Source organism: Carettochelys insculpta, chromosome 13 (assembly GCF_033958435.1).
Source record: "Carettochelys insculpta isolate YL-2023 chromosome 13, ASM3395843v1, whole genome shotgun sequence".
Lineage (NCBI taxonomy): Eukaryota > Metazoa > Chordata > Testudines > Carettochelyidae > Carettochelys > Carettochelys insculpta.
Window position 1 is genome coordinate 38,695,101 of NC_134149.1, and position 12,500 is coordinate 38,707,600.

Consider the following 12,500-nt stretch of genomic DNA (forward strand, 5'->3'; position numbering starts at 1 on the left):
ACGACTCCAAGGTTGGCCAAACAAGGAGGATATTTTACCGCGCCAAGATCAGTCGGCCCAACGACCCCCCCCCCCGTTTTAGTGTAAATGTTTTGGTTGCAAACCCCGAGAGGAAATAGTTGTTGACGCTATAACCCCAGAACGCCGTGGAACAAGGCCGGGAGAGTTCGCGCACACGGAACAACGGGCGGAAATGGAAGCGACCGGGGCGCTGAGGAGCCCGGTGGGGACCCGAGGCTGGCTCTGCAGCGGCGGGGCGCAGACCCAGCATTTCCCCGGGCGAGGGAGTGCGTGTGGGGATGCGGCAGCGGCGGTTTGGTGACACCCCGGGGGCGCCCTGAGGCACTTTTCCCCACTGGGAAGCGTGCCCGCGAGGCGCCGTAGAAAGCAGAGGAGCGAAGTCGTTCCGCTTTCTGCCCGTGCCCTTTAGGCAGCCGCCGCCGCCGCCCGCCCGGGGCGCCCTGCACGCCCTGGGTAGTCGTCACCCGCCCGCTTCCAATGCACGAGTCCCCCACCTCCCGCCGCTGTCGCATCTGTTGCTCGCTACCCCTCCCCGCAACTCGAGGGAAACGGAGCCTCCCAGGAGCTCGAACTAAGGGCGGCATCTTCGCCACGGCTTCACTTTCGCAAGGCGCATGCGCGGAGCGCCGACCGCATGCTCCCTAGGCCGGCATGCCGGGGACACGCATGCGCAGAAGGGCGCCGAGGGTTCTACTGGCCGGAGCCGGAGAAGGCGACAGTAGGGCGGCCGCTTGCGGGGAGCCGCCAGTCAGTCCTGCGGCGTGTGCAGCGCCTATGGGGCCCTGAGGCAGCAGCGGGGTGCAGGGCAGGAGCATGGAGAGCCAGGCGGGGGCCGCGGGGGAGGAGCCGCCGGGCTCCGGCAGGGCGAACCCCAAGCGCGGCGGGCGCGCTGCCGAGGAGGAGAGCAGGAGCAAGCCCAAGCTGGTGAGGGAGCGGCGGGCTGAGGGCCCTGGGGGGGAGGGGGTGGGCGCGGGCGCGGGCGCGTGCCGGGCCCGCGCCAGGCCCGCGGGGAGGAGGTTGCAGGGTGTGTGGCCGGGGCGGGAGTCACGCGCCGCAGGGGGGGTTTCTCCCCGCCCCGGGGCTGTCCCGGCGTGGGCGGGAGGGCCGGGGTGTGGTTTGCCTGCTCCTCCAGCCCAGGGTGTCGTGCCAGGCTCTGGGGCGCTGTGGTTCGCGCAGCCTGGTGCCTGCTTGTCACCCGCGGGGAGCCCGGGGCGCGGGCAGGGCCCTGAGCCGGTAGTGCTGTGCTTAAAGCACCGCTCCTTCGAGAGCGGCTCGCCGTGACTTACAGCGGCGACCCCGCTTGCCGACCTCCCCGGGCGACCTCTTCTCATGGGGCTCTGACCAGCCGTGCAGCGGCCGCTTCAGGGACTCCCAAGTGCTCTTACCAGGGCTGAACTAAGTCTTGGGTTAGACCTGAACTAAGTCTCCACTGCTACACCTGTGTTGGGACCAGGAGTCAGCAGAGATATGCAACTGTTGCACATCATGAACTGCTTTCAGATAATTATCAGAGACTTAGCCGAGCTAGTCTTTGCCTTCAAAAACAACAAGAAGTCCGGTGACCCTTTATAGACTAACATATTTTGGAGCATAAGCCTTTGTCCATGAAAGCTTTTATGCTGCAAAATATGTTACTCTATAAGGTGCCACAGGACTTCTTGTTGTTTTCAAATAACTAGTCAATTTAAAGTTGCCATTGAGGTTCAGTGGCTAACTTGAAGAGCTAGAGTGCCTTAAATGTCAAAAACATCTAAAATTTTTAGCTGCTAAGTATTTTTAAGGCTTGTTCTTCTTGCGAGTTAACTTGTTTCTTGAAGCATCTGTGTTTACTTTCATCCAGACTTCTGTAGTTAGATTCCCAATGAAGAGATTGAATGGATGCTTATAAAAAGCTATATTTTAACAGATTCCTACTGGGCATGGAGGAGGTTGCTAGATTAATTGACCAATTTGCCTTCTGAGTAGTAAGGGGACTATGGTGCTCAACTCTCCTTATGTTTATCCTAAACATGTAAGGTAGTATATATTGAACTCCTGTCCTAAGAGGTTTTTCTGAGAGTGCAGAACTAGGAAATAGTTCTAACCTCCACTAGGAGAGAGATTTAAGTGAGTTTTAGGAACTTTAATTCATGATGGAGATGTGCAATCCAATATTGCTCAGTCCCAGTGTAGTTTATCTAATCTGTGAGGCTATCCTCAGACTAAGATTTGTGTGGAGGAAATGCCAGCTATTTGCCTTTCGTAGGTAGGATTACTTCAGTGAAACAAGGCATACTTTTGCAAAGGCACTCTTCTCTCATTCTCCTATGGTGAGAACCACAAGTTTGTTTTAGGCCCTTTGCACTCAAGGGAACCATTCAGTGCTTAAAATTGTTCAGTTGGGTTTGCAGAATTATTATTATAAAACAAGTAAAATAAAAATATGCTTATTAGCGTTATACCTTTGCAGATTTGACAGTTAACATCTTGTTGTTGCAGTGGTGATGGGGATAGAGAATGGTTGACATATGCTTGAAATGCTCTGCCCCCCCAGGTTTGTTGTAAGATTAAAGAGACAACATGACACAGGTGGCTGCTGAGGTGGCTCAGAACTTCCAAGGGGAAATGAGGCTGGGCTCAGCTGGAGAGTTCCTCCATAATTTAAAAGTGAGCTTGTTAAATTTTGTTAGTTTAAACTGTAGCTGAGAGGAACTGCTTGCCTCAGTGGGCTCAGTCCCCTGAGCTGCTTCTTGCTATTAATCTTTACTTCCTCAGCTTTGTACATGTTTCAAAGGTAAAGGAATATTTCAGAGATTGCAGGTAGGGAGAGGTACTCCACTGTACTACCTATGGAGGCTGTTTGAAATTAATTTACTGTGCGTATGTACCTGATAGTTTGGTACAGTAAATCCTTGAGTTATGCAGGGGTTGTGTTCCTGCAACACCCCCATCCCCTGTAACTCAGATTTTCACACAAGTTGAGGGGAGATGGGAACCAGGCTGCAGTTTGATGCCTGGTGCCCCTGGGCTTGCAGGAGCATGGAAACTGAGCAGCCCACCACGGGTGCCTTGCTCAGTTTCCTGGTTCCAGCCAGTGGTGGGGAACCCGGATCTGGGGCAGCCTGGCTCAGGGCTCCCCTCTACTCCTTGGAGCCAGGAAACTGACCAGGGCTTCTTCCCTGCTTAGTTTCCCAGCACTGCAAGTGGAGGGGAACCAGGTTGCTTCTGCCTGGTTCCCAGCTTCCAGCCACTCTGGGGACTGGGAAAGGGCTCTTGTCAGGTGGCAGCTGTTCAGTTTCCTGGATCTGGCAATCAGCCAGGAGACAGGAACCAGGCTGCCCCTTGGTTCCCAGCTCAGTGCCACTCTGGGAGCCAGGAAGCTGACCAGCTGTGGTGGGCTGGTCAGTTTCCAGCTCCTGAAAGCCCAGGGGAGCCAGGAACCAGGGGACAGACTGGTTTCTGTCTCCCTCTAAACTTGCACAAAAATTTGCATTACTTAGGGGTGGCAGAAAAGGAAGCCCCCACAAAGCTTGAGGGTTTACTGTTTTTGAGATGCCTCATCACAATATCACTTAGAACAGGGGTTCTCAGCCTTTTCTTTCTTAGTCCCACTCCTCAACATCATATTAAAAACTCCATGCACCAGCAACTGGTTTTCCATTAAATGGTTTTCAGCATATAAAAACCAGCTCTGGACTTATGGAGTAGTAAGCAGGGCAACTACCTGGGGCCCTTCATCACAAGATGAAGATGAGTTGCTTTGGGGCCCCATGAAGATGAGTTGCTTTGGCTTTCTCCTTGGGTGGGGTTGGGGTCGTGGGCTTCAGTCCTCCATGGAGGTGTTGTAGCTTTCTTCCATGGGCCCTGGTGAATCCAATGCCAGCCTAGCCTGCTTGGTGGAGCCTATGAAACTTGCTTGTGGCTCTCTAGACCCCAGGTGAAGGACTGCTGACCTAGAAGTCAATAACATGTTTACTGTTCAGTCAGTTCTGAAATATCACCCCCCCCCCAATAGTTTTGGCTCTTTATCCTTTAATCATTTTAGAAAAATGCTGGATTCAAGTCCATTGGAAATTTGTAAGTTTTTTGTCATTTTCCAGTGTACTCTTTTTTTTGCTAAGGGTTATAATGCCATCTTAATTCTAATGCTACAGCTAGCCATGTGATGTCTCAGGAGTCTGTCTAGCTCACCTGCCTAAAGAGGCATCATCAAAGAAGACTGAAGGACTGTCTCTTACTAAGCTTGTGAGTTAAAACAAAACAACCAAAAACAAAACAAGTAGCCCCCACCCCAACATTACCCTGTGTGAAAAGTATTTGGTCTATATTTTTGTTGATTCTATGTGGTCAATTTCCTCTTGATTATTTTCTCTCAGAAACAGAGAAATTCAGAAATAACGTGACTATGAAATACAAATGGGCACCTAAACTGAAGAAGGGTATATTGTCTGAAACTGAAATTTAAAAAGAAACATATTGTTGCATGTTGTATTGTGAAAAATTAACAGTAAAAGCACTCAGCTGTACAGATGTTGTGTTTTAAGAAGGCTGTTCACTTGGTGACCTCTGTATTCAAAACAATGTTATTGGTTAAAATTAAGCTGTGTTAATCAAATTTGTTTGCCATTCTTAGTGCTGACTTCACAGTTCAGTAATGTTATGATGCAACTGTGAAAGCTTTTTAAACATCTGGGTCGTGGTAATGAAGTATACACTTTTGAGACAAGCAACCATTAACTAAAATATTGAAGGGAGACTGCAAGTATCCAGTTTTTCATTGGTCAAATGAGACATACAGCTGTACTTAAGAGCTGTTTTTTGATACCATAAATGTGAAAAGAAATCCATGGTGCAATATCTCAGTTGACTGACTTCCTTGAACAAGATAGGCTTACAGCCTTTTTAGTGGATGCACAAAGACATTGTCTAAAAGCTTCAGGTGCACCAATCCTGCTGAGGTCAATAAATTTGAGTAAGTAAACATTTACAATGTTAAGGTACACTGGGGTGGTGTCAACAGGTGCTTGTAATTCTGTTGCTGACATATGGTATTATATTTACTCTGTAGACATTTCATATCTGGATCCTTCTATCTGGCTTGAGTTGCAGGGCTGTTCACCTGCTTTGTAGAGTTCTGAGCTTGGGCTACAGCCTGAGCACTGGTACCATGTGAGGTGGAAGAGTCACAGGGTTTGGATTTCTGTCTGAGGCCAGAAGTCTGCACAGTAATGAAGTCGTCCTGTGTGCCGGAGCTGATGGGTACAGACCAGCTGTGGGTTTTTCTTTGCTGTTTAGACGGACCCTTACTTTACTTAAAGCATACCTGGATGGATTTGGACAATTTGTGACAGTTGACTTGCTCTAGGTGAATAGGGCCTCATGAACTACAAGGTCACCAGCTACATAAGATATAATAGGTCCAGAAGTGTTTGATGTAGGTTGGTTTTATAGTATGGGAGAAGATCTGAAAATTATGTTCATTGCAAATCTTCTGAGTGAGTTTGTGGAGTTTACTGCTGTTCCATTGTTGCTCAGGCTGACTTTACTGATAAGGCTTAGACTTTTAGGTGGGTGGTGTAGAACAAATGGCTGCAGTCTGGAGTCATAGGACACTGTGGATATAATGCTAATATTCATATTGCAATAAGGAGCTAGATACTTTACTGAAATAAGGGACGGATAATTTGTAATTTAAGACTCACCTATATTTGGGAAGAGCAACTTTATTTGTGGGTAATCCTTTTGACATTTTAAGTGGACTTAAATATCTGACTGCTAAAGATTTCTTGCATAAAGCCTAAATAATTTGAGGGTCTTGGTATCAGGAAATGCCACTGATGCTAACAATTTTATAGGAGTCTGATTATTCCCTAATTTTTGTGGATAAAAATCTACTGTTGCTTAAAGCTAAAGCATTTATTCATAATACTTTGAGATGGAAGCAAGTTGCCTGAAGTTAGGAAGATTTGCATAGGAATATGTTGCAACACTGTTTTCTCTGTGGGATGTTAACACTTTTTAAAGCATCTGATATTAGTCTGAGACAGACAAGGCACTGGACTACATAATCCAAAAGTCCACATTTGAGTAATCTCATTCATCATTACGTTCTCTCATCTCCTTAGTCATGCTTTAGTTTCCCTTTCCTGCTCCACACTCATCCTGTGATGAGTGCTCTTTCTGCACACTCTCCTGAGTTTTGCCAAACTAGTGGTCGTTCTTTTGCTCACAAGAATAAGTCATCAAGCAGAAATGGACTAATGTTGGCTGAAGGGAGAGGAGCAGAGATGGTTATGAGTTACTCTTGAACATTTTGCAAGAGACAGTAGTGGGTTGCTAATAGGTAATTTTTTTTCAGGATACTTGAAGTAGATTGTGCAGTTTAAAACAAAATAAACGGTCTCTGATACTGTTTCACCAGGCATGTAGCTGCTGGTTGAGCCTCTCTAATCTGGAATTCTCTGGTTCAGTAAACTCTAATCTGGCATGATTTTAGTTAGCCAGCTGACTGCTTACCATGAGTGTGGCCAAGTTTCCCATGGTCCCATAAAGTTTGTTTATAGTCACCAGTCCTGGAGCTCACTCAGTGTTCTGTGTTATTTAGCTGTCACTTAGCCCTAAATGTTTTCAGAGATCCCAGTAAGCAGTGGAAGTATTGGTAATGTGCTAGAAAATATTGACCTCCCATTGTCCAGCAAATTCTCTCATCTGGCACCAGTCAGGTCCTGAGGGAACTAGATGAGAGAGGTTCGACCTGTACACCATTTCAATCTTAGATTTCTTCCAATGACAAAATGTGAGCAAGGTTGGATGTATATGAAGGAAAACCCTACCTCATAAGGTCATTCTCCTTTGCCCTAAGGTATTACGTCTAGGGGTGGTGGTAGGTGGGAAACAATTCCTAACTTTAGTTTAAGTCTTAATGCCAGTGTAGTTACTTGAATGCGATGCATAACCATGGCCCTAACAACCCATAGTAGATGGATGTTTTTGCAGCACTCGTTGTAAGAGTAAATGGTGAGGTCTCCCTGTTTTGTTTATGCTGTTCTGTCTGTGTAGCTTGCTGTGCAGATTCAATTTTTTTCTTTGTCTAAAGAGGAATAACTTGGCAATTATATTGTAACGTGAAGGTGGGACCTTGTGCATAGAATCCATTTGAGCACTGTGATCCTGTAGCTAATGTATATAGATATGGTACTTTGACATTTTAGGTCTTGTTATAGCTATTAATGTTTTCACACATGTTATATAATATCCCCTTAATGCATTTATGAATGGTGATAGACAGGCTGAAATGGAAAGGAGATTTGACTTTTAATCCAAGTTAGAAATATGCCTATTGGTAGCTATAACATAAGGTATTGAGAATTTAAATACAATCAATGCTTGATTTAATGGACCCAGATATAATGGACTTCGGAAATAATGGATGCTGTCTGCCAGCCCCACCCCCCCCACCCCTAAATAAACGCTGGAGACTCACCAGAGCCACTGCTGGGATTGGGGGGTGGGGGGGCACTGCAGCGGCTGGAGCATGGGGCCAGATGAACCAGGGAGGAGGGGGATAGGGTGGTGGCAGGTTGCAGGAGCTCTGCTCCCCCAGCCCTGTATGCATGGAGCATGTTGGCGTCCCGTGGTGTCAGAGGCTGCTGCCTGCTGGCAGGCTGGGGGTGGCCATGCTCTACCTTCACGTGCGTGGCTCAGAGCCGGGGGCTGGAGGAGCCACAGCACTGAGAGCTCTAGGAGGTGGAAGGAGCCAGGCTGGCATTCAGCTCCTCTCCTAGTAATTGGGAGAGGGAGATGCAGGTGTAAGGGGAAAAATGGGGCAGGAGGGGGGGAAGGGAAGTAATAGGAGTAAGTGATGAGCTGGGAAGGTCAGTGCATACAGTATAACCATTCGGCTATAATGCACCTTACGGCCATCCTTACCCTCTCATTAGTCCATTAATTCGAGGGTTTACTGTGGTGGTGTTTTGTGGCCTCTGAAATTAACCACACACAAATCTCTTATAAAGCACAGTTCACACAGCTACCACAAAGATATTCCTTGCTTGAAAATACTTTGAAATGTACATAGCATGTGACACTTGACTTAGGCTATGTCTGCACTACCATGTAAATTCAATTTTATTAAAATTGATTTTATAATGCTGCGTTTTATAAACTCGAATTTGACTATTGTCACCTCCCCACAAATTCCACTTATTGCTGTCACACTAAATTGCCGAACATCGATGGTTGTAGCAGTGCCTTGTGGAAACCTAGCCGAGAGTTCTCTCAGCCCTGTAGCATTGGAGTATTTTCACTGGAGCAGTATGGGGGGGAAAATGCCCTGCAAGTGGCTGTGCATGTGTGATGTCATCTTCCCAAATTCCATTGCCCTCATTCCCTTCCATTGCAAAGTAACAGCCATTTTTCAGATGGAAAGAGGGGAAAAGTAGGGAATCCCAGTTGTAGGAAAACCAAATAGGCTGGCTTCAGGTGTAGTGTGCCAGGCAGGGGACTGTCGTACTGTCCTGGGATCGCCCAGCTGTCTGTGTCATCTCAACTGGCCTTCCAGCCACTCCCCACCCCCCCGCTTGAAAGCACCCCATCCTGGGCAGAATGGTACGGCTTCTACCTGATAGGCCAACCAGCGCTCCAGACATGGGATTGCCATATCAGACACCCCCAGCCCTCTGCTGTAAGGGGTATTGATATGGGGGGTGTTATCAGTTGAAGGGCCAGTTGAGATGGTCCCTTCAGTGTGTTGCTCAAGTGGGGAGGTGGGAATGACAGCCCTGATTGACTGTGGGGGCTGCCCACCCACATTCTGTTAAGGATATCATGGGGGTGGAGGGGTTATTGGTTGAAGGGCCTTTTGAAACAGTCCCTTGTCCCTGCCCCTTGGTGGCAGCAAGCCCCTGAAAATATTTGCTGCCTTCAGAGCCCTCGCTGCCTTCAGAGACAGGTCATGGTGCTGTTGGGCAGCATGGCCTGCGCTGTGCCACAGGCACGTGCTTTTATTGGGTCAGGGGCTAGCCTCTCATACAAGCATGTTTCCCACAGCCTGGCTGCCACATGGGGCAGGGGCTGGTGTTGGCATTGGGGAAGGGGGAATCTCAGCTTCTCCTGCTACATCCTGTGCAGGGAAGAAGCCACCACTCTGTGTTGGGGCTATTTTTAATGGATAAGTAATAAACAAGAACACTTTCAGCCTCTCATACAGGCATGACCCCACACCTCAGCCACTATGGGCTTGCTGGTTCAGAATCAAATTTTCAGTCTTACTGTCACCTAATTCCTGTGCACCTGGAGAGCAGCGGAGATGGAAGTGGCCAGAGTGGACAACAACAGGGCATTGTGGGATACATACAGGATACCTGTGGAGGCTAATAAAGTTGATTGAAAGACATGCTGTTTCCATGCTAGCCTTAATTTGAACTTTTAAATTTGAACTTGATGGTACACCGAGTCGCTTTCAACAGTGTTATAATATTGACCTTAGCTCTCCCTAAAATCGACCTAATGGTATTTACAGAGAAGACAGTGACATTGTAAAATCTCTTAAAATCGACTTTCTCACATAGTGTAGACATAGCCTGAGTAAATGTTCAGTGAAGAGTTAAATTTTTCAGTCTTGACTAACACAAGGCTGAAGTGAGAACTTGAGAACCTATTCTTGGGTTCTGTAAAACATCCTGCATTTAAATCAAAATTGTAGCTCAAAATCTGTGACTTTCAACCTTTCTAAACTAATATGCCCCTTTCAGGAGCATAATTTGACTTGCCTATCCCCAATTTCACTTCATTTAAAAACGAGTTGCTTACAAAATCTGGCATAATGCAAAATGTCACAATATACTGTTACTGAAAAATTGCTTGGTTATTGCTTTTAACATATAAATATAAACTGATTCAATTGAATATAAATATTATGCTTAAATTTCAAGGTGTATAGGGCACTGTAAACAAGTCCATTGTATAAAATTCGAGTTTGTACTGACTTCTAGGGCTTTTCATGTAACCTATTATACTAGGCAAATATACAGGGGAGTTAATGAACTCTATGAAAGATGTCAGCACACCCCCAGTTGTACCTATACCCTGGTTGTTAACCATTCCTTTAAAGTACATGATAACTTAAAGATGTTGATCCTGCCATTAGCATCTTGTCTGTAAGAATGTAGAATTAAGCACAATTGTTAGTCGTTTCATATACAGTAGTGCCTTGATTTACGCGAGGGTTGCATTCCTGCGCACCCTCACGTAACTCGCATTTCGCGTAAGGTGGGGGGCAGCTTTTATCCTGGCGGAATGCATGTTCTGCAGCCAGGGAAGCAGCAGGAGCACCTGGAGTTCTTTTGAAAGGTAAATCCTGGGGTTGGGGGGGCAGGCCGTAAGGGAGGGTTAAGCCTGGCAGTGGGTTGGCACTGGGGTGGGGGGCAGGGCCCTTAAGCCTGGGGTGGCTTAGGACTGCAGGGGGGTGGGCTGGAGCTATGCGCGGGAGTGTGGTTGAATCCGGGTAGTGGGGTGAGCTAGAGCCATGTGCAGTGGCGGTTGGAACTGGGGCCTGCATGGGGTGGGGAGGGGTTTGAACCACAACTATGCATGGGGATTGTGAGCCAGAGCTGCGCATGGGGTGGTTAGAGGGGGATGACCAGGGGCCCCGTGCATGGGGGTAGGGGTGTGTGTTTGGTTGAGCCGGAGCCATGCTTGGGTGGTGAGCCAGTGGGGGGTTTCACCTGGGGCTGGGGGTGTTGGTTGTATAAGAACAAAGGAGACAGAAGCGACTGCAACAACTACCGTGGAATCTCCCTCCTAAGCGTCACTAGTAAACTGTTCGCTCGCATCATCCTTGGCAGACTCCAGAAGATTGCTGAGAGGGTTTACCCTGAATCGCAGTGCGGATTCCGTGCAGAGAGGTCTACCGTTGATATGGTCTTCTCTCTAAGGCAGCTGCAGGAGAAGTGCAGGGAGCAGAGAGAGCCACTCTACGTAGCCTTCATCGACCTGACCAAGGCCTTTGACTTGGTCAGCAGGGATGGTCTGTTCAAACTGCTCCACGAGATAGGCTGTCCTCCACGGTTACTGAAGATGATCCAGTCGTTCCACGAAAACATGAGGAACCATCCAATATGACGGCGCATTATCGGATGCTTTCAGAATCAGGAGCGGCGTCAAACAAGGATGCGTGCTTGCTCCGACATTGTTCGGGATCTTCTTCGCACTCCTCCTGAAGCATGCCTTTGGATCTTCAACAGAGGGCATCTTGCTGCACACAAGATCCGATGGGAAACTGTTTAACCTTGCAAGGCTGAAAGCTAAGTCTAAGGTGCGAGAAGTCCTCATCAGAGAGATGCTGCTGTAGTGTCTCACACAGAAGACCAGCTTCAAAAACTGCTGGATCGGTTCTCCAAAGTGTGCAAGGACTTTGAGCTTACCATCAGCCTAAAGAAGACAAACGTACTCGGTCAGGATGTTGCTGAATCCCCATCAATCAGCATTGACATCTATACGTTAGAGGTTGTCCACGAGTTCGTTTACCTCGGGTCCACCATCACTGACACCCTGTCGTTGGACACTGAGCTAAATAGGAGGATCGGAAAAGCAGCCACAACTCTGTCCAGACTCAGCAAGAGAGTGTGGAATAACAACAAGCTGTACACTCACACCAAAATGCAAGTCTACAGAGCCTGCATCCTCAGCACCCTCCTTTATGGCAGCGAGACTTGGACCCTGTATGCCCGCCAGGAAAAGAGGCTGAACGTCTTCCACTTGCGCTGCCTCAGGCGCATCCTTGGAATATCATGGAAGGACAGAGTGACCAACACTGCCATCCTCGAGCAAGCTGGAATCCCAGCCATGCACACCCTCCTCAGGCAGCGTTGACTCCGCTGGCTTGGCCACGTCCACAGGATGAACGATGGAAGGATTCCAAAAGACATCCTGTATGGTGAGTCTGCCTCTGGCAAAAGACCTCCCGGACGCCCCCAGTTGCGTTACAAAGATGTCTGCAAGAGAGACCTCAGAGAGGTAGACATCGAGCTGGACAACTGGGAAGATCTAGCAGATGACCGCAGCAGATGGAGGCAGGGGTTACACAAGGGCCTTCAGAAGGGCGAGTTGAAGATCAGACAGCTAGCAGAGAAGAAGCGAGGGCACAGAAAGCACAATAAGGACTTGCCAGACACCCACTACATCTGCAAGAGATGCAGCAAGGACTGTCACTCTCGTGTGGGTCTTTATAGTCACAACAGACACTGTAAATGAAGTCCTCAATTGAAACTTTAAAGGGCGTGATCCATAGTCTATGCAGACTGAAGGATGCCTACTACTACTGTGCCTGAAGGTGGTGAGTAGGAGTTGGGTGCAGGAGTGAGGTGTGAGCCGGAGCCGTGCATGGGTGGTGAGCGGGACTGCGGGGGAGGAGTTGAACTAGGGTCTTGCGGGGCCAGGGTGGGGGTTGAAATGGGGGTTGGGGGGAGCGGAATTTTGAGTTGCACTTAACTTGGGACATG

General features: G+C 48.2%; 1 protein-coding gene across 4 annotated transcripts in view; it reads left to right on the plus strand.

The window, feature by feature from the left end:
* Positions 1-714: 714 nt before the first annotated feature.
* Positions 715-12,500, plus strand: part of DIAPH2 (diaphanous related formin 2) — an 829,633-nt gene continuing 817,847 nt past the window's right edge. For all 4 annotated transcript variants that reach the window (XM_075008062.1, XM_075008063.1, XM_075008060.1 and 1 more), the window contains exon 1: positions 715-945. In XM_075008062.1, coding sequence (XP_074864163.1) covers positions 835-945 — 111 coding nt within the window. In that variant the 5' untranslated portion in view covers positions 715-834. The remainder of the gene's footprint in view (positions 946-12,500) is intronic.